The sequence below is a fragment of the Nerophis ophidion genome, linkage group LG08 (genome assembly GCF_033978795.1).
Source record: "Nerophis ophidion isolate RoL-2023_Sa linkage group LG08, RoL_Noph_v1.0, whole genome shotgun sequence".
In the NCBI taxonomy this organism is placed as follows: domain Eukaryota; kingdom Metazoa; phylum Chordata; class Actinopteri; order Syngnathiformes; family Syngnathidae; genus Nerophis; species Nerophis ophidion.
Window position 1 is genome coordinate 68,327,483 of NC_084618.1, and position 22,500 is coordinate 68,349,982.

The 22,500-nt window shown below is 43.1% G+C and overlaps 1 protein-coding gene and 1 long non-coding RNA gene across 3 annotated transcripts in view; one reads left to right on the forward strand and one right to left on the reverse strand.

The window, feature by feature from the left end:
* Positions 1 to 14,092: 14,092 nt before the first annotated feature.
* LOC133557119 (sclerostin-like) overlaps positions 14,093 to 22,500 on the reverse strand; it is an 11,686-nt gene continuing 3,278 nt past the window's right edge. Inside the window, exon 2 of the mRNA XM_061907365.1 lies at positions 14,093 to 14,787. Within this exon, the coding sequence (XP_061763349.1) occupies positions 14,387 to 14,787 (401 nt within the window). The 3' untranslated portion in view covers positions 14,093 to 14,386. The remainder of the gene's footprint in view (positions 14,788 to 22,500) is intronic.
* On the forward strand, positions 16,292 to 22,246 carry LOC133558290 (uncharacterized). 2 transcript variants are annotated; one of them, XR_009807924.1, is made up of 6 exons: positions 16,292 to 17,028; positions 17,943 to 18,020; positions 18,554 to 18,631; positions 19,164 to 19,242; positions 21,805 to 21,876; positions 21,993 to 22,246. It is a non-coding gene; the product is annotated as an uncharacterized LOC133558290 (long non-coding RNA). The 2 variants fall into 2 exon arrangements; XR_009807923.1 differs by having other exon boundaries at positions 16,292 to 18,020.

Sequence of the window (22,500 nt, forward strand, 5' to 3'; positions counted from 1 at the left end):
TGCTAATACCACTCATGTGGTGTGTACATGATGCAAGGCAAGAGTGCTAACTATACCACCTCATGTGGTGTGTACATGATGCAAGGCAAGAGTGCTAATACCACCTCATGTGGTGTGTACATGATGCAAGGCAAGAGTGCTAACTAATACCACCTCATGTGGTGTGTACATGATGCAAGGCAAGAGTGCTAATACCACCTCATGTGGTGTGTACATGATGCAAGGCAAGAGTGCTAATACCACCTCATGTGGTGTGTACATGATGCAAGGCAAGAGTGCTAACTAATACCACCTCATGTGGTGTGTACATGATGCAAGGCAAGAGTGCTAATACCACCTCATGTGGTGTGTACATGATGCAAGGCAAGAGTGCTAAATACCACCTCATGTGGTGTGTACATGATGCAAGGCAAGAGTGCTAACTAATACCACCTCATGTGGTGTGTACATGATGCAAGGCAAGAGTGCTAATACCACCTCATGTGGTGTGTACATGATGCAAGGCAAGAGTGCTAATACCACCTCATGTGGTGTGTACATGATGCAAGGCAAGAGTGCTAACTAATACCACCTCATGTGTGTGTACATGATGCAAGGCAAGAGTGCTAACTAATACCACCTCATGTGGTGTGTACATGATGCAAGGCAAGAGTGCTAACTAATACCACCTCATGTGGTGTGTACATGATGCAAGGCAAGAGTGCTAACTAATACCACCTCATGTGGTGTGTACATGATGCAAGGCAAGAGTGCTAATACCACCTCATGTGGTGTGTACATGATGCAAGGCAAGAGTGCTAATACCACCTCATGTGGTGTGTACATGATGCAAGGCAAGAGTGCTAACTAATACCACCTCATGTGGTGTGTACATGATGCAAGGCAAGAGTGCTAATACCACCTCATGTGGTGTGTACATGATGCAAGGCAAGAGTGCTAACTAATACCACCTCATGTGGTGTGTACATGATGCAAGGCAAGAGTGCTAATACCACCTCATGTGGTGTGTACATGATGCAAGGCAAGAGTGCTAACTAATACCACCTCATGTGGTGTGTACATGATGCAAGGCAAGAGTGCTAATACCACCTCATGTGGTGTGTACATGATGCAAGGCAAGAGTGCTACTAATACCACCTCATGTGTGTGTACATGATGCAAGGCAAGAGTGCTAATACCACCTCATGTGGTGTGTACATGATGCAAGGCAAGAGTGCTAATACCACCTCATGTGGTGTGTACATGATGCAAGGCAAGAGTGCTAACTAATACCACCTCATGTGGTGTGTACATGATGCAAGGCAAGAGTGCTAATACCACTCATGTGGTGTGTACATGATGCAAGGCAAGAGTGCTAACTAATACCACCTCATGTGGTGTGTACATGATGCAAGGCAAGAGTGCTAATACCACCTCATGTGGTGTGTACATGATGCAAGGCAAGAGTGCTAATACCACCTCATGTGGTGTGTACATGATGCAAGGCAAGAGTGCTAACTACCACCTCATGTGGTGTGTACATGATGCAAGGCAAGAGTGCTAATACCACCTCATGTGGTGTGTACATGATGCAAGGCAAGAGTGCTAACTAATACCACCTCATGTGGTGTGTACATGATGCAAGGCAAGAGTGCTAACTAATACCACCTCATGTGGTGTGTACATGATGCAAGGCAAGAGTGCTAACTAATACCACCTCATGTGGTGTGTACATGATGCAAGGCAAGAGTGCTAATACCACCTCATGTGGTGTGTACATGATGCAGAGGCAAGAGTGCTAATACCACCTCATGTGGTGTGTACATGATGCAAGGCAAGAGTGCTAACTAATACCACCTCATGTGGTGTGTACATGATGCAAGGCAAGAGTGCTAATACCACCTCATGTGGTGTGTACATGATGCAAGGCAAGAGTGCTAACTAATACCACCTCATGTGGTGTGTACATGATGCAAGGCAAGAGTGCTAATACCACCTCATGTGGTGTGTACATGATGCGAGGCAAGAGTGCTAATACCACCTCATGTGGTGTGTACATGATGCAAGGCAAGAGTGCTAACTAATACCACCTCATGTGGTGTGTACATGATGCAAGGCAAGAGTGCTAATACCACCTCATGTGGTGTGTACATGATGCAAGGCAAGAGTGCTAACTAATACCACCTCATGTGGTGTGTACATGATGCAAGGCAAGAGTGCTAACTAATACCACCTCATGTGGTGTGTACATGATGCAAGGCAAGAGTGCTAACTAATACCACCTCATGTGGTGTGTACATGATGCAAGGCAAGAGTGCTAACTAATACCACCTCATGTGGTGTGTACATGATGCAAGGCAAGAGTGCTAACTAATACCACCTCATGTGGTGTGTACATGATGCAAGGCAAGAGTGCTATCTAATACCACCTCATGTGGTGTGTACATGATGCAAGGCAAGAGTGCTAACTAATACCACCTCATGTGGTGTGTACATGATGCAAGGCAAGAGTGCTAACTAATACCACCTCATGTGGTGTGTACATGATGCAAGGCAAGAGTGCTAATACCACCTCATGTGGTGTGTACATGATGCAAGGCAAGAGTGCTAACTAATACCACTCATGTGGTGTGTACATGATGCAAGGCAAGAGTGCTAACTAATACCACCTCATGTGGTGTGTACATGATGCAAGGCAAGAGTGCTAACTAATACCACCTCATGTGGTGTGTACATGATGCAAGGCAAGAGTGCTAACTAATACCACCTCATGTGGTGTGTACATGATGCAAGGCAAGAGTGCTAATACCACCTCATGTGGTGTGTACATGATGCAAGGCAAGAGTGCTAATACCACCTCATGTGGTGTGTACATGATGCAAGGCAAGAGTGCTAACTAATACCACCTCATGTGGTGTGTACATGATGCAAGGCAAGAGTGCTAACTAATACCACCTCATGTGGTGTGTACATGATGCAAGGCAAGAGTGCTAACTAATACCACCTCATGTGGTGTGTACATGATGCAAGGCAAGAGTGCTAACTAATACCACCTCATGTGGTGTGTACATGATGCAAGGCAAGAGTGCTAACTAATACCACCTCATGTGGTGTGTACATGATGCAAGGCAAGAGTGCTAACTAATACCACCTCATGTGGTGTGTACATGATGCAAGGCAAGAGTGCTAACTAATACCACCTCATGTGGTGTGTACATGATGCAAGGCAAGAGTGCTAATACCACCTCATGTGGTGTGTACATGATGCAAGGCAAGAGTGCTAACTAATACCACCTCATGTGGTGTGTACATGATGCAAGGCAAGAGTGCTAACTAATACCACCTCATGTGGTGTGTACATGATGCAAGGCAAGAGTGCTAAATACCACCTCATGTGGTGTGTACATGATGCAAGGCAAGAGTGCTAACTAATACCACCTCATGTGGTGTGTACATGATGCAAGGCAAGAGTGCTAACTAATACCACCTCATGTGGTGTGTACATGATGCAAGGCAAGAGTGCTAACTAATACCACCTCATGTGGTGTGTACATGATGCAAGGCAAGAGTGCTAATACCACCTCATGTGGTGTGTACATGATGCAAGGCAAGAGTGCTAATACCACCTCATGTGGTGTGTACATGATGCAAGGCAAGAGTGCTAACTAATACCACCTCATGTGGTGTGTACATGATGCAAGGCAAGAGTGCTAACTAATACCACCTCATGTGGTGTGTACATGATGCAAGGCAAGAGTGCTAATACCACCTCATGTGGTGTGTACATGATGCAAGGCAAGAGTGCTAACTAATACCACCTCATGTGGTGTGTACATGATGCAAGGCAAGAGTGCTAACTAATACCACCTCATGTGGTGTGTACATGATGCAAGGCAAGAGTGCTAACTAATACCACCTCATGTGGTGTGTACATGATGCAAGGCAAGAGTGCTAATACCACCTCATGTGGTGTGTACATGATGCAAGGCAAGAGTGCTAACTAATACCACCTCATGTGGTGTGTACATGATGCAAGGCAAGAGTGCTAACTAATACCACCTCATGTGGTGTGTACATGATGCAAGGCAAGAGTGCTAACTAATACCACCTCATGTGGTGTGTACATGATGCAAGGCAAGAGTGCTAACTAATACCACCTCATGTGGTGTGTACATGATGCGAGGCAAGAGTGCTAACTAATACCACCTCATGTGGTGTGTACATGATGCAAGGCAAGAGTGCTAATACCACCTCATGTGGTGTGTACATGATGCAAGGCAAGAGTGCTAATACCACCTCATGTGGTGTGTACATGATGCAAGGCAAGAGTGCTAATACCACCTCATGTGGTGTGTACATGATGCAAGGCAAGAGTGCTAATACCACCTCATGTGGTGTGTACATGATGCAAGGCAAGAGTGCTAACTAATACCACCTCATGTGGTGTGTACATGATGCAAGGCAAGAGTGCTAACTAATACCACCTCATGTGGTGTGTACATGATGCAAGGCAAGAGTGCTAACTAATACCACCTCATGTGGTGTGTACATGATGCAAGGCAAGAGTGCTAATACCACCTCATGTGGTGTGTACATGATGCAAGGCAAGAGTGCTAACTAATACCACCTCATGTGGTGTGTACATGATGCGAGGCAAGAGTGCTAACTAATACCACCTCATGTGGTGTGTACATGATGCAAGGCAAGAGTGCTAATACCACCTCATGTGGTGTGTACATGATGCAAGGCAAGAGTGCTAATACCACCTCATGTGGTGTGTACATGATGCAAGGCAAGAGTGCTAACTAATACCACCTCATGTGGTGTGTACATGATGCAAGGCAAGAGTGCTAATACCACCTCATGTGGTGTGTACATGATGCAAGGCAAGAGTGCTAACTAATACCACCTCATGTGGTGTGTACATGATGCAAGGCAAGAGTGCTAATACCACCTCATGTGGTGTGTACATGATGCAAGGCAAGAGTGCTAATACCACCTCATGTGGTGTGTACATGATGCAAGGCAAGAGTGCTAATACCACCTCATGTGGTGTGTACATGATGCAAGGCAAGAGTGCTAATACCACCTCATGTGGTGTGTACATGATGCAAGGCAAGAGTGCTAACTAATACCACCTCATGTGGTGTGTACATGATGCAAGGCAAGAGTGCTAACTAATACCACCTCATGTGGTGTGTACATGATGCAAGGCAAGAGTGCTAACTAATACCACCTCATGTGGTGTGTACATGATGCAAGGCAAGAGTGCTAATACCACCTCATGTGGTGTGTACATGATGCAAGGCAAGAGTGCTAATACCACCTCATGTGGTGTGTACATGATGCGAGGCAAGAGTGCTAACTAATACCACCTCATGTGGTGTGTACATGATGCAAGGCAAGAGTGCTAATACCACCTCATGTGGTGTGTACATGATGCAAGGCAAGAGTGCTAACTAATACCACCTCATGTGGTGTGTACATGATGCAAGGCAAGAGTGCTAACTAATACCACCTCATGTGGTGTGTACATGATGCAAGGCAAGAGTGCTAATACCACCTCATGTGGTGTGTACATGATGCGAGGCAAGAGTGCTAACTAATACCACCTCATGTGGTGTGTACATGATGCAAGGCAAGAGTGCTAATACCACCTCATGTGGTGTGTACATGATGCAAGGCAAGAGTGCTAACTAATACCACCTCATGTGGTGTGTACATGATGCAAGGCAAGAGTGCTAATACCACCTCATGTGGTGTGTACATGATGCAAGGCAAGAGTTGCTAATACCACCTCATGTGGTGTGTACATGATGCAAGGCAAGAGTGCTAACTAATACCACCTCATGTGGTGTGTACATGATGCAAGGCAAGAGTGCTAACTAATACCACCTCATGTGGTGTGTACATGATGCAAGGCAAGAGTGCTAACTAATACCACCTCATGTGGTGTGTACATGATGCAAGGCAAGAGTGCTAATACCACCTCATGTGGTGTGTACATGATGCAAGGCAAGAGTGCTAATACCACCTCATGTGGTGTGTACATGATGCAAGGCAAGAGTGCTAACTAATACCACCTCATGTGGTGTGTACATGATGCAAGGCAAGAGTGCTAATACCACCTCATGTGGTGTGTACATGATGCAAGGCAAGAGTGCTAATACCACCTCATGTGGTGTGTACATGATGCAAGGCAAGAGTGCTAATACCACCTCATGTGGTGTGTACATGATGCGAGGCAAGAGTGCTAATACCACCTCATGTGGTGTGTACATGATGCAAGGCAAGAGTGCTAATACCACCTCATGTGGTGTGTACATGATGCAAGGCAAGAGTGCTAATACCACCTCATGTGGTGTGTACATGATGCAAGGCAAGAGTGCTAACTAATACCACCTCATGTGGTGTGTACATGATGCAAGGCAAGAGTGCTAATACCACCTCATGTGGTGTGTACATGATGCAAGGCAAGAGTGCTAATACCACCTCATGTGGTGTGTACATGATGCAAGGCAAGAGTGCTAACTAATACCACCTCATGTGGTGTGTACATGATGCAAGGCAAGAGTGCTAACTAATACCACCTCATGTGGTGTGTACATGATGCAAGGCAAGAGTGCTAACTAATACCACCTCATGTGGTGTGTACATGATGCAAGGCAAGAGTGCTAATACCACCTCATGTGGTGTGTACATGATGCAAGGCAAGAGTGCTAATACCACCTCATGTGGTGTGTACATGATGCAAGGCAAGAGTGCTAATACCACCTCATGTGGTGTGTACATGATGCAAGGCAAGAGTGCTAATACCACCTCATGTGGTGTGTACATGATGCGAGGCAAGAGTGCTAATACCACCTCATGTGGTGTGTACATGATGCAAGGCAAGAGTGCTAATACCACCTCATGTGGTGTGTACATGATGCAAGGCAAGAGTGCTAATACCACCTCATGTGGTGTGTACATGATGCAAGGCAAGAGTGCTAACTAATACCACCTCATGTGGTGTGTACATGATGCAAGGCAAGAGTGCTAATACCACCTCATGTGGTGTGTACATGATGCAAGGCAAGAGTGCTAACTAATACCACCTCATGTGGTGTGTACATGATGCAAGGCAAGAGTGCTAATACCACCTCATGTGGTGTGTACATGATGCAAGGCAAGAGTGCTAATACCACCTCATGTGGTGTGTACATGATGCAAGGCAAGAGTGCTAATACCACCTCATGTGGTGTGTACATGATGCAAGGCAAGAGTGCTAATACCACCTCATGTGGTGTGTACATGATGCAAGGCAAGAGTGCTAACTAATACCACCTCATGTGGTGTGTACATGATGCAAGGCAAGAGTGCTAATACCACCTCATGTGGTGTGTACATGATGCAAGGCAAGAGTGCTAACTAATACCACCTCATGTGGTGTGTACATGATGCAAGGCAAGAGTGCTAATACCACCTCATGTGGTGTGTACATGATGCGAGGCAAGAGTGCTAATACCACCTCATGTGGTGTGTACATGATGCAAGGCAAGAGTGCTAATACCACCTCATGTGGTGTGTACATGATGCAAGGCAAGAGTGCTAATACCACCTCATGTGGTGTGTACATGATGCAAGGCAAGAGTGCTAACTAATACCACCTCATGTGGTGTGTACATGATGCAAGGCAAGAGTGCTAATACCACCTCATGTGGTGTGTACATGATGCAAGGCAAGAGTGCTAATACCACCTCATGTGGTGTGTACATGATGCAAGGCAAGAGTGCTAACTAATACCACCTCATGTGGTGTGTACATGATGCAAGGCAAGAGTGCTAATACCACCTCATGTGGTGTGTACATGATGCAAGGCAAGAGTGGCAAAAGTGATTAATTACAGTTACTCATTAATTTATCAAAAGGGTAATGTAATTACTCAGGGAATGATTCTTAAATAAATGTAATAGATTACTAGGGAAAGTATCTCATGTGTGACTTAAACAAAGACTTGAAATATCTGACACATTTCATGTATGAGCGCTGTGGGCGGAGTCTGTGCTTTCTAAAGGCGGGGCATGTTGCCTAGGTGACGTGTGATGTCATCACGCGTTTGTGAGCGTTAGCAGTTAGCAGTTAGCAGCGGCACTGACGCCAGCTCTTTTGAATCTTTCCACCGGATTGTGTCACCTCTGTTTAGTGTAGACATGGAACGTACTTCCACGTACTTCCACTGCCGTCTTTTCTTCTTGTCAACAAACGGGATATTGTTTGGATGGCGAGTTTGTCACTTCAATCTTTGATTTGTTGTTCATTATTACCATCGTGTACGTGTGCGCATGTCGCAGTATGAAGTGCCATCAACTTCATTTTAGTGCCATACTATATGTGTGTGTGTGTGTGTGTGTGTGTGTGTGTGTGTGTGTGTGTGTGTGTGTGTGTGTGTGTGTGTGTGTGTGTGTGTGTGTGTGTGTGTGTGTGCGTGTGTGTGTGTGTGTGTGTGTGTGTGTGTGTGTGTGTGTGTGTGTGTGTGTGAGTCCATGAGAAGAAAGCAGAGCAGCGTTGTGTTTTTGTGCCAAAAGTGTGAAATGAAAGCAAATGTTTGTGTTGTGTTTTTAGTGCTGGGAGCCAACAGGAAGTCAACATCAGACCGAGGCGTGGACTTGTGACATGTGATCCTGTTCTCTAAGTCCCTAAGCCGGGTGGACCGAGGACACCAGTCCCGAGCCAGGATCTCAGGGCTGATTGCGGCCACGAGGACGGAGCCAAAGTGGCGCCCGATGAAAGGAGGAAACATGGAGACTGAAGACGTGTCCTGGCAGGCGGACATCTTGCTTTCTTCTGGCTGTGGACGCCATCGCCATCGCCATGGTGATGTTCCAGTCTTCACAGTCCAAACCTCAGGACCACTACCGCCTTTCCCAAAGGTGCCGGGAAGTCCTTGATGAAGGACGCTAGTGCTAAGCTGCGACGCTAGCCACGCCCACACATTCTGGCGCCTGACCTGCCAGTTTGTTTGTTTTGACCATCAAATCTACAGTCATAGTTTTTAAAGTGCATTACCATGAATGGAAAAATGCTACCAGTTTTTTTAACAGGAAAATTCTGGCAACATAAATTGCCATTTTACTGTAAAATCTACACTCCTTGTTTTTACGTAAATGGGAAAAAAAACTGTAAAACTGTCATTTTTATGGGGAAAAATTCTGGCGCTGAACCTGCCAGTTTGTTTGTTTTGACCATAAAATCTGCGGTCATAGTTTTTAAAGTGCATTACCATGAATGGAAAAATGCTAGCAGTTTTTTTAACGGGAAAATTCTGGCAACAGAAGTTGCCATTTTACTGTAAAATCTACACTCCTTGTTTTTACGTAAAAAAACAAACAAACTTTAAAACTGTCATTTTTATGGGAAAAATTCTGGCGCCGGACCTGCCAGTTTGTTTGTTTTGACCATCAAGTCTACCGTCCTCCTTTTTACAGTGTATTACTGTAAATGGAAACATGATACCCGTTATTTTTACAGTAAAATTCTGGCGACTGAGCTCCCGTTTTACTGTAACATCTAAACTCCTTGTTTTTTACAGCCCATTACCATAAATGGAAGATTTTACCGTAAAATCTACAGTCATAGTTTTAAAGGTGCATTACTGTAAAAGAAAAAACAATAGTTTTTGCAGTAAAATTGTGGCGACTGAGCTGTTGTTTTAGCGTAAGATCTACTGTCCTTGTTTTTACAGTGCATTACTGTAAATGGAAAATATCACTAGTTTTTCTTAAATTCTGCCGACTGAGCTGCCGGGTTTTTGTAACCATAGTTTTTTTACAGCGCACAAGAAGAAAATAAAAAACAAATTCCGGCGACTGAGTTGCATTTTTATCGTAAAAGCTTGGGCCATTTTTACAGCGTTTTACTGTAGCGGATCTTTTTACAGTGCATTACTGTACCTTTACTGTACCAGAACTTTTTACGGTCCAATTCTGGCTACTGACCTGCCAGGGTTTTTTTTACCAGAAAAATCTACAGTCCTAGTTTTTACAGTGCATTACCGTGAAAGGAAAAATGCCACCAGTTATTTTTACGGGAAAATTCTGGCGACTGAGCTACCATTTTACTGTCAAAATCTGCGGCCCTTTTTTTTTTTACAGTGTTACCATAAATAGGAGGAAAAAAACATCAAAACTGTCATTTTTGCGATAAAATTCTGGCGACTGAGTTGCCGTTTTACTGTAAAATCTACGGTCCTTGTTTTTACGTAAAAGAAAAACAAACTGTAAAACTGTCATTTTTACAGGAAAAATTCTGGCACCGGACCTGCCAGTTTGTTTGTTTTACCATAAAATCTACAGTCTTCCTTTTTACAGAGCATTACTGTAAATGGAAAAATTATACTTGTTATTTTTACAGTAAAATTCTGGCGACGGAGCTACCATTTTACCGTAAAATCTACACTCCTTGTTTTTACAGCCCATTACCATAAATGGAAAAATAGTAGCAGTTACTTTCAGAGTAAAATTCTAGCGACCGAGTTGGATTTTTATCATAAAATTAACTGTCCTCGTTTTTACAGTGCATTACTGTAAATGGAAAATGCCACCAGTTATTTTTACGCAAAAATTTTGGTGACTGTGCAACCTTTTTTGGGTTTTTTTTTTACCATAGTTTTTTTACGGTGCACTACGGTACAAGAAGAAAAAACATATACGGTAAAATTCTGGCACTGAACTGCTGTTTTACAGTAAAATCTACTGTCCTTGTTGTTATGGTGCAATACTGTAAATAAAAAAAGACAAAGCGGTAGAAAAATTATTTTCACGTGAAAATTCTGGCAACTGATCTGCCAGTTTAGTTTTTTTTACCATAAAATCTACAGTCCTTGTTTTTACAGTGCATTACTGTAAATGGAAAATTGATAGAAAAATTTCTTATGGGAAAATCCTGGGGACTGAGCTGCCGTTTTACAGTAAAATATGCGGCTGTTGTTTTTACAGTGCATTACCGGAAATGAATAAAAAAAACTGGGAAATTGTCATTCTTGCAAGAAAATTCCGGCAACTGACCTGCAAAGAGTTTTTGTTTCCCATAAAATCTACGGTCCTTGTTTTCAAAGTTTATTACCGTAAATGGAATTATGCTACCAGTTATTTTTACGGTAAAATTCCAGCGACTGAGTTGCCAGTTGTTGTTTTTTTACCATAAATTCTGTGGCCCTTGTTTTTATAGTGCATTACCCTAAATGGAAAATTGCCAACAGTTATTTTTATCAGTTAAATTTGTAAATGTGCAAATGCGCTAACAGCTAAAATGGTTATCATGACATTAGCATGTTTACAAATAGCATGTGCCAAGTGCCATGTTAAAAGAGTCTGAGGTTTTCGGCTGCTAAAATTGGTTATAAAAAAGTTAGCATGCTAGCATGTTAACGTTAGCATGCTAAAAGTTAGCATGTGTCTTTTTTGATTGATTGAAACTTTTATTAGTAGATTGCACAGTACAGTACATATTATTAGTAGATTGCACAGTACAGTACATATTATTAGTAGATTGCACAGTACAGTACATATTATGTACAATTGACCACTAAATGCTAACACCTCAATAAGTTTTTCAACTTGTTTAAGTCGGGGTCCACCTTCATCAATTCATGGTAAGTCAAGTACCAAGTTGTGAGAGTCAGAGGCGTTCGGCTGGAAAATTGGCTAAAACTATTAGCATGGTAGCAGCACGGTGGGAGAGGGGTTAGTGCGTCTGCCTCACAATACGAAGGTCCTAAGCAGTCTTGAGTTCAATCCCAGGCTCAGGATGTTTCTATGTGGAGTTTGCATGTTCTCCCCGTGACTGCGTGGGTTCTACTCTGGCTTCCTCCCACATCCAAAGACATGCACCTGGGGATAGGCCCCTCCCACCTCCAAAGACATGCACCTGGGGATAGGCCCCACCCACATCCAAAGACATGCACCTGGGGATAGGCCCCTCCCACTTCAAAGACATGCACCTGAGGATAGGCCCCTCCCACTTCAAAGACATGCACCTGAGGATAGGCCCCTCCCACGTCCAAAGACATGCACCTGAGGATAGGCCCCTCCCACTTCAAAGACATGCACCTGGGGATAGGCCCCTCCCACCTCCAAAGACATGCACCTGAGGATAGGCCCCTCCCACGTCCAAAGACATGCACCTGGGGGTAGGCCCCACCCATGTCCAAAGACATGCACCTGAGGATAGGCCCCTCCCACCTCCAAAGACACTAAATGGTCTCCAGTGTGTGAATGTTGTCTATCTGCGATGAGGTGGTGACTTGTCCGGGGTGTACCCCACCTCCCGCCCGATGCAGCTGAGATAGGCTCCCACAACCCCAAAAGGGACAAGCGGTAAAAAATGGATGGATAGTAGCATGTTGACATTAGCATGCTAACAGGTAGCATATGCCAAGTTGTAAGAGTCTGAGGCCTCTGGCAGCAACATTTGCTAAATGAGTTAGCATGCTAGCATGTTAACGTTAGAATGCTAAGAGTTAGCATGTGTCAAGTAGCTAGTTATATGAGTCCGAGGCGCTTGGCTGCAAAATGAGCACACAAACCCCGGCTTCAGACGCACACCTGGGAGGAAAACCCCAACGTAACCGAGGTCTGACGGTGAAGAAGACGAAGAAGACGAAGAAGACGAAGAAATGGATCTGCATTGACTTTTATTGATGTAGTGTACGGACATTTCTAGCTGCTAAAAATAATAATATTCACTACACAAGGTGGCATAAATAATGGAAATAGAAAATAAATATGCAGTTTGCCGTTCAACCGTCCATGAGAGTGGCCTCGCTCCAGGTCTAGGCTCGCTCCCGGTCTGGGCAGAGAACGTCACAGTCGAGGTCAAGGTAGGACAGAAGAGGAGCCAACATGTCTTATTTACAGAATGTTCTGCTAGGTCCAGTCCAGGGTGGTCTCTGTGGATTCCGCAGGCTTGACTGAGAATGGTGTGGGGCTACTCAGGCCCTTGGAGGGCCCTGTGGACCGCTGACGGGGGCCCTACTGAAGCTGCTCCAGCATGACAGTACCCTCCACCCCGACAGCTAACCCAGCATGATAGTACCCCCCACTCCGACAGCCGTCCCAGCATGACAGTACCCTCCACCCCGACAGCTGACCCAGCATGACAGTACCCCCCACTCCGACAACCTCCCCAGCATGACAGTACACCCCACCCCGACAGCCTCCCCAGCATGACAGAACCCCCCACCTTGACAGCCTCCCCAGCATGACAGTACCCCCCACTCCGACAGCCTCCCCAGCATGACAGAACCCCCCACTCCGACAGCCACCCCAGCATGACAGTACCCCTCACCCCGACAGCCGTCCCAGCATGACAGTAGCCCCCAAACCGACAGCCTCCCCAGCATGACAGAACCCCCCACTCCGACAGCCTCCCCAGCATGACAGAACCCCCCACTCCGACAGCCACCCCAGCATGACAGTACAACCCACCCCGACAGCTGACTCAGCATGACAGTACTCTCAACCCCGACAGCTGACCCAGCATGACAGTACAACCCACCCCGACAGCTGACCCAGCATGACAGTACAACCCACCCCGACAGCTGACTCAGCATGACAGTACCCTCAACCCCGACAGCTGACCCAGCATGACAGTACAACCCACCCCGACAGCTGACTCAGCATGACAGTACCCTCAACCCCGACAGCTGACCCAGCATGACAGTACAACCCACCCCGACAGCTGACCCAGCATGACAGTACAACCCACCCCGACAGCTGACCCAGCATGACAGTACAACCCACCCCGACAGCTGACCCAGCATGACAGTACAACCCACCCCGACAGCTGACCCAGCATGACAGTACCCTCAACCCCGACAGCTTCCCCAGCATGACAGTACCCCCCACCCCAGCATGACAGTACCCCCCACCCTGACAGCCACCCCAGCATGACAGTACCCCCCACCCTGACAGCCACCCCAGCATGACAGTACCCCCCACTCCGACAGCCTCCCCAGCATGACAGTACCCCCCACCCCAGCATGACAGTACAACCCACCCCGACAGCTGACCCAGCATGACAGTACCCTCAACCCCGACAGCTGACCCAGCATGACAGTACCCCCCACTCCGACAGCCTCCCCAGCATGACAGTATCCCCCGCCCCAGCATGACAGTACCCCCCACCCCGAGCTGCCAGCGTCCCGTCTAGGCAGAAGCAGATGGATTCCAGTTCCTTCGGAGCGCCTTAAAGCTAGCGGGTGGCTTGGTCACAGGTTTATATCAGAGTCCAGAGTCCTGACTCACGTCTCCTCGTCCTGACTTGGAAGGTCCGGCATGTGAAAGTCAAGCCAGCAGTTAGCTTATGAACTGTGGAGTTGAAAGTGTCCTCTTCCAGAAGGCGCCGTGTTGGTCTTCGCCCTCGGCCGTCAGTACGAGTTGCCGGTCAGAGGCGTAGCGTTCTTGCCGCGCTCCCGAGCCGGGCGGCCGTCCTTCTTCCCGCGCGGGACCACCTTGGCCTCGGAGCGGTTGTGGTGCTGCCGGAAGCGCTTGCACTTGCAGGAGGTGACGGCGCGGACCTTGTAAGTCCGGGTGCTGCCGTTGGGACAGTGCAGCCGCAGCCGGCGGGTGCGCGAGTGCGCCGGGACGCAGCGGTAGTCCGAGGCGCCGCTCCTCCACCAGTTGGCGCGGCCGATGGAGTTGGGCAGGATGTGCGAGGGCAGGCAGCCGCCCGAGCACACCAACTCCTTCACCGGCTTGGCGCTGCGGCACGCTCCGTCTGCCACGTAGCGCGTGGAACGCAGCTCCCGGCAGCTCAGCTCCGAGGCGCCTGCAAGGAAGACGGGATGTTAACGCTTATGATGCTCCTCTTTCTCTCCGACCCAGCACGCCAGCAAACTAGTCCGTCCTTTTTAAAGTCGGACTCAATGTGGCCGTCCTGAGGAGAACTACTCTCTGCAGTGCCAGGAACTAACGGCTGTGTGACATCAACTTGCCAAGTTATTCTTATTCAACCATGGAAAATAATTGTTGTTATGCAGAAATTATTGGAATATTAGCACAAAAACCCAAAACTTCTTACCCTCTGTAAATGTAAATAAAAACAAATCCTTTTCAACTTATATTCAATTGAATAGACTGCAGAGACAAGATATTTCATCTTCACACTGACAAACTTTGCTATTTTTTGTGCAAAATATGGTAAAATAAAGTTGTCAGACAGTCATGTTTACCAGTGTGTTACATGTTTACCAGTGTGTTACATGTTTACCAGTGTGTTACATGTTTACCAGTGTGTTACATGTTTACCTGTGTGTTACATGTTTACCGGTGTGTTACATGTTTACCGGTGTGTTACATGTTTGCCGGTGTGTTACATGTTTACCGGTGTGTTACATGTTTACCAGTGTGTTACATGTTTACCAGTGTGTTACATGTTTACCAGTGTGTTACATGTTTACCAGTGTGTTACATGTTTACCGGTGTGTTACATGTTTACCGGTGTGTTACATGTTTGCCGGTGTGTTACATGTTTACCGGTGTGTTACATGTTTACCTGTGTGTTACATGTTTACCAGTGTTACATGTTTACCAGTGTGTTACATGTTTACCAGTGTGTTACATGTTTACCTGTGTGTTACATGTTTACCTGTGTGTTACATGTTCACCAGTGTGTTACATGTTTACCAGTGTGTTACATGTTCACCAGTGTGTTACATGTTTACCAGTGTGTTACATGTTTACCGGTGTGTTACATGTTTGCCGGTGTGTTACATGTTTACCGGTGTGTTACATGTTTACCAGTGTGTTACATGTTTACCAGTGTGTTACATGTTTACCAGTGTGTTACATGTTTACCAGTGTGTTACATGTTTACCAGTGTGTTACATGTTTACCAGTGTGTTACATGTTTACCAGTGTGTTACATGTTTACCAGTGTGTTACATGTTTGCCGGTGTGTTACATGTTTACCGGTGTGTTACATGTTTACCGGTGTGTTACATGTTTACCGGTGTGTTACATGTTTGCCGGTGTGTTACATGTTTACCAGTGTGTTACATGTTTACCAGTGTGTTACATGTTTGCCAGTGTGTTACATGTTTACCAGTGTGTTACATGTTTACCGGTGTGTTACATGTTTACCGGTGTGTTACATGTGGAACACCTTTCCAATCAGTAAATTTCTTGCAATTGCACTTTGAGAAACGTTGTTCTTAAACTGTTTGACTATTTGCTCAGGCAGTTGTGGACAAAGGGGTGTACCTCGCCCCATCCTTTCCTGTGAAAGACTGAGCATTTTTTGGGAAGCTGTTTTTATACCCAATCATGGCACCCACCTGTTCCAAATTAGCCTTCACACCTGTGGGATGTCCCAAATAAGTGTTTGATGAGCATTTCTTAACTTTATCAGTATTTATTGCCACCTTTCCCAACTTGTTTGTTGCGTGTTGCTAGCATCAAATTCTAAAGTTAATGATTATTTGCACCAAAAAAATGTTTATCAGAGTGAACATCAAATATGTTGTCTTTGTAGCATATTCAACTGAATATGGCTTGAAAATGATTTGCAAATCATTGTATTCTGTTTATATTTACATCTAACACCATTTCCCAACTCATATGGAAACGGGGTTTGTACTTAATTTTATAATTATTTACATTTATGAAAGAGTAATTCTGTTTGTAATTGAATTTTTAGTCAAGTAACGACTATTATTATTCCTTTTTAAAACAGATATTCCAAACATTGTTAATTGATAAACTGTTTTATCAGGATATGGTGTATTTGCTCTTGCATCAATTTAAAAAGGTTCTTTTGTGGTCGAGTACCGAGGGAAGTTCATCTCAAGACATGAGCGGGACAAGAGACAGAAACCCTCTATAAATATCTTTACTATTTATCTGGCATTATATGCTCATAATGTTAACAACAAAAAGTGCTGATAATGTTATAATTAATAAGTTCTAACATTATTTTTATGTGTTTTGTTGCAGACACCAACTGTTGATGTTCTATCTCAACATTCTCCAGACTCATGTGAGCGATAAACCGACTTCATCCCTCCAACAGGTTATTACTTGACTATTTTACTATCCATCCATCCATCCATTTTCTACTACCTGTCCCTTTTTTGGGTTGGCGGGGTGTGCTTGAGCCTATCTGAGCTGCATTCGGGCGGAAGGCGGAGTACACCCTGGACAAGTCGCCACCTCATTACACGGCCAACACAAATAGACAACATTTACACTCACATTCACACACTAGGGCCAATTTAGTGTTGCCAATCAACCTATCCCCAGGTGCATCTTTGGAGGTATGATGAAGCCGGAGTACCCGGAGGGAACCCACGCAGTCACGGGGAGAACATGCAAACTCCACACAGAAAGATCACGAGCCCAGGATTTAACTCAGGACTACTCAGGACCTTCGATTTGTGACGCACATGCACTAACCCCTGTTCCACTGTGCTGCCCTATATCTGCTAAAAACTTGACACAACCTATTCTTCAAAAGACATTTAATCCTTTTAACCTCTCACAGATCAGTTTATATGACAACATTTTTTAAGCGTACATCCATGTTAGTCTGTGGAATTTACAACTCATGTTTAGCAAAACAGGAGGTGTTACAGGTCAGCAACATGAATTCTATATGTGATCACTTGTCATGTACTCATATTGTTTGAACTAAAAAAGACTTCAGTGTGTTTCATATAAGGTCCTCATATTTTTCTGAACCACATTAGTGTGTGTTACAATGTTTAATTCAAAGCTTTAAAATGAGTGTTTCAATCCAGGTCCTCATATTTTCTGAACCACATTTTAGTGAATGTTACATTCTTAAATAATAGTCTAAGAGCTAAAACGCTATAATAATCTTTACTGTTTATGTAGAATTATATGCTCAGAATATTATCAACCAAAAGTGGTTTTTAATGTTATAATTAATTAGTTCTGACATTATATTTTTGTGTTTTGTTGCAGACACCAACTGTTGGGGTTCTATCTCAACATTCTCCAGATTCAGATGTGAGCGATAAACCGACTTCATCCCTCCAACAGGTTATTACAAGTCTATTTTTACTATATCTGCTCTAAATGTGACCCAACCTATATTTTGAAAGACATTTATTAATTTTAATCTCTCACAGATCAGTTTATATGACAACATTTTCGTAAGGGTACATCCATGTTAGTCAGTAAGGAGTTTGGAACTCATGTTTAGCAAAACAGGAGATGTTACAAGTCAACAACATACATTCTACATGTGACCACTCGTCATGTCCTTATATTGTTTGAACCAAGAAAGACTTAGGTGTGTTTCATATAAGGTCCTCATATTTTCTAAACCAGATTAGTGTGTGTTACAATGTTAATGTCCAAGCTTTAAAATGAGTGTCTCAATTCAGGTCCTCATATTTTCTGAACCCGATTTTAGTGTGTTTTATATTCTTAATTAATTGTCTAAGAGCTGAAACTCTGTAATAATCTTTACTATTTATCTGGCATTGTATGCTGAGAGTTTCATCAACAAAAAGTGCTGATAATGTTATAATTAATTAGTTCTGACATTATATTTTTGTGTTTTGTTGCAGAAACCAACTGTTGAGGTTCCATCTCAACATTCTCCGGATTCAGATGTGAGCCATTAACTGACTTCATCCCTCCAACAGGTTATTACATGTCTATTTTTACTATATCTGCTCTAAATTTGACCCAACCTATATTTTGAAAGACATTTATTTATTTTAATCTCTCACAGATCAGTTTATATGACAACTTTTTCGCAAGGGTACATCCATGTTAGTCAGTAGAAAGTTTAGAACTCATGTTTAGCAAAATAGGAGATGTTACAAGTCAACAACATAAATTCTACATGTGAGCACTCGTCATGTCCTTATATTGTTTGAAGCAAGAAAGACTTAGGTGTGTTTCATATAAGGTCCTCATATTTTCTGGACCAGAAAATGTGTGTTACAATGTTAATGTCAAAGCTTTAAAATGAGTGTCTCAATTCAGGTCCTCATATTTTCTGAACCAGATTTTTGTGTGTGTTACATTCTTAATGAATTGTCTAAGAGCTGAAACTCTGTAATAATCTTTACCCTTTATCTGGCATTGTATGCTCAGATTTTTATCAACAAAAAGTGGTGAGAATGTTATAATTAATTAGTTATGACATTATATTTTTGTGTTTTGTTGCAGAAACCAACTGTTTGAGGTTCTATCTCAACATTCTCTAGATTCAGATGACAGCCATAAACCGACTTCATCCCTCCAACAGGTTATTACATGTCTATTTTTACTATATCTGCTCTAAATTTGACCCAACCTATATTTTGAAAGACATTTATTAATTTTAATCTGTCACAGATCAGTTTACATGACAACATTTTCGTAAGGGTACATCCATGTTAGTCAGTAGGGAGTTTGGAACTCATGTTTAGCAAAACAGGAGATGTTACAAGTCAACAACATAAATTCTACATGTGAGCACTCGTCATGTCCTCATATTGTTTGAACCAAGAAAGACCTAGGTGTGTTTCATATAAGGTCCTCATATTTTCTGAATCAGATTAGTGTGTGTTAAAATGTTAATGTCAAAGCTTTAAAATGAGTGTTTCAATTCAGAAAATGCAGTGCCTCTTGTTTACAGCCGGTTTCTGCAGCGCTGTTTTCATTGATCAAAGTATTTTTTCGGTGGTCGTGTTTTTGGTACATAACTTGTAAATAGTGCGCAAATAATAGGCTATATATATATATAAATACATTCAAACCCCGTTTCCATATGAGTTGGGAAATTGTGTTAGATGTACATATAAACAGGATACAATGATTTGCAAAGAATTTTCAACCCCAATTCTGTTGAATATGCTACAAAGACAACATATTTGATGTTAAAACTGCTAAACATTTTTTTTGCAAAGAATTTAGGGATTTTACCATCTACGGTCCGTAAAATTATCAAAAGGTTCAGAGAATCTGGAGAAATCACTGCACGTAAGCGATGTACTGCATTAAAAACCGACATCAGTGTGTAAAAGATATCACCACATGGGCTCAGAAATACTTCAGAAAACCACTGTCAGTTACTACAGTTGGTCGCTACATCTGTAAATGCAAGTTAAAACTCTACTATGCAAAGCAAATGCCATTTATCAACAACACAGAGGAACGCCGCGGGCTTCGCTGGGCCCGAGCTCATCTAAGATGGACTGATGCAAAGTGGAAAAGTGTTCTGTGGTCTGACGAGTCCACATTTCAAATTATATATGGAAATTGTGGACGTGGTGTTCTCCGGAACAAAGAGGAAAATAACCATCCGGCGCAAAGTTCAAAAGCCAGCATGTGTGATGGTATGGGGGTGTATTAGTGCCCAAGGCATGGGTAACTTACACATCTGAGAAGGCACCATTAATGCTGAATGGTCCATACAGGTTTTGGAGCAACATATGTTGTCATCCAAGCAACATTATCATGGACGCCCCTGCTTATTTCAGCAAAACAATGCCAAGCCACGTGTTACAACAGCGTGTCTTCGTAGTAAAAGAGTGCGGGTACTTTCCTGGCCCGCCTGCAGTCCAGACATGTCTCCCATCGAAAATGTGTAGCGCATTATGAAGCGTAAAACACGACAACTTAAGCTGTACATCAAGCAAGAATGGTAAAGAATTCTACTTTCAAAGCTTCAACAATTAGTTTCCTCAGTTCCCAAACGTTTGAGTGTTGTTAAAAGAAAATGTGTTATAACACAGTGGTGAACTCGCCCTTTCCCAACTACTTTGTCACGTGTTGCAGCCATGAAATTCAAAGTTAATTATTATTTGCAAAAAAAAAAAAGTTTGAGTTTGAACATCAAATATGTTGTCTTTGTAATGCTTTCAATTGAATATGGGTTGAAAAGGATTTGCAAATCATTGTATTCAGTTTATATTTACATCTAACACAATTTCCCAACTTTTATGGAAACGGGGTTTGTATATATATTAGGGCTGGGCAATGACTAAAATGTTTAATCGAAGTTAATCGCACTATTTCTCCGATTAATCGCGATTAACTGCATTGTATACGCAAAGCCCAATAATGAATTCAAAAGTAGTGTGTAGTGCACCTTTATTGGAATATTCTCCCACATGAACAAAAGCGCCAAAACATTTGTTGTGCAAACACAATTTAAATCAGTCCTTGTTAAACAGTAGCAGTTAAATAGCATATTTGATGAAAATCAACTCCCAAAATGTAAATACAAACATTTAAGCTTATTGCCACTGCCAGGGTATTTAAGTTATCCTGTTTGTTATGGAAAATAAATATAATCTACATACAAATATCTGAGCCACAATCATAACATCTGAACAGGCAATTTCTGAGGTAACAGCAGAAACATTTTTTTTTATCAGGGATCTTATGTTTAAAAAACCTATATTATAGGTAGTGGGCTGTTTTAGGGAATTTTTGATCAAATTATCCGTAGTAGCAATATTAATAATGTTGTGTTTATTCTGCGTAGTGCACTTAAAATAATTATGACCATATCTGTTTGCTTGGTGCTTTGATAAACTGAACACATATACATGGTACTATATTGTAATGTTATGAGCCAGGGGAAAAAAGAACTACCCTACCCAGCATGCAACAGGAGTGACGAGCATGGTATAGGTTGTGTCGCCATGACGGCATCTTGTATGTTGTGATATGCACGCTCTGAAAGCAAACGTTAAGAACTCAGCCAACACTCCTGGTCTGCATTATTGATAAATAGACAGACAACACAAATACTCCGCTGCTTCACAAAGCACAATATGTTAAATGTTTACTTTTACAGTTTTCTAATTCTTCCTTTCAGATTGACAGCAGGACAAATCGCTGGAAGTGGGTATGTCTCAAGCTTCTTCCACTTGGTCCACTCTAAAGCGGGGTAAATAAATAATCCACATCCTTTACTAGAATATTATATTACGTTTTGCACCTTTTCACTGTGTTATAGTCATTTTTCCTTCAGTAAGAAATTGTATTTTGTCTCCTTTATGACAGCTGCAAAGGGGAAGAAGTGGAAGCAGTTGAATGACACATGTTGCATTTTGTAACTGGCAACAAAGTACCAGGTAAAAAAGATTGTGAAGCCTGCCTCCATAAAGAACTAGTAGCTCTACAGGACAGAGATTGGCTTGCCATCAAGTACTACATCCATAACAGAATTATATTAAAAAAAGGGAAAAAAAATGTTTTCCCACATCTTCTGTGGTAGTTTGAGTATGTTACCAGCAATTAAAAAAGCAAAATAAACAGCAAGCGTTTTGTATTTATTCCAGATAATTCTTAGCGACAAAATCCACAAAAACAATTCAGTTACACTTAGTCGACAATTACATTTTTACCCATGTTTCTTTTGAACTCTTCTTGGTTTTAGATTACAGTAGCATGGGATTGGGATTTTTTTTTTAAATGACAACACATCAACTAAACCAACTCAGGTGGTTTTGTTAAGTCTCTGATGTCATTAGCCTCATATGTCACATGAACCTGAAATCTTAAACACTCT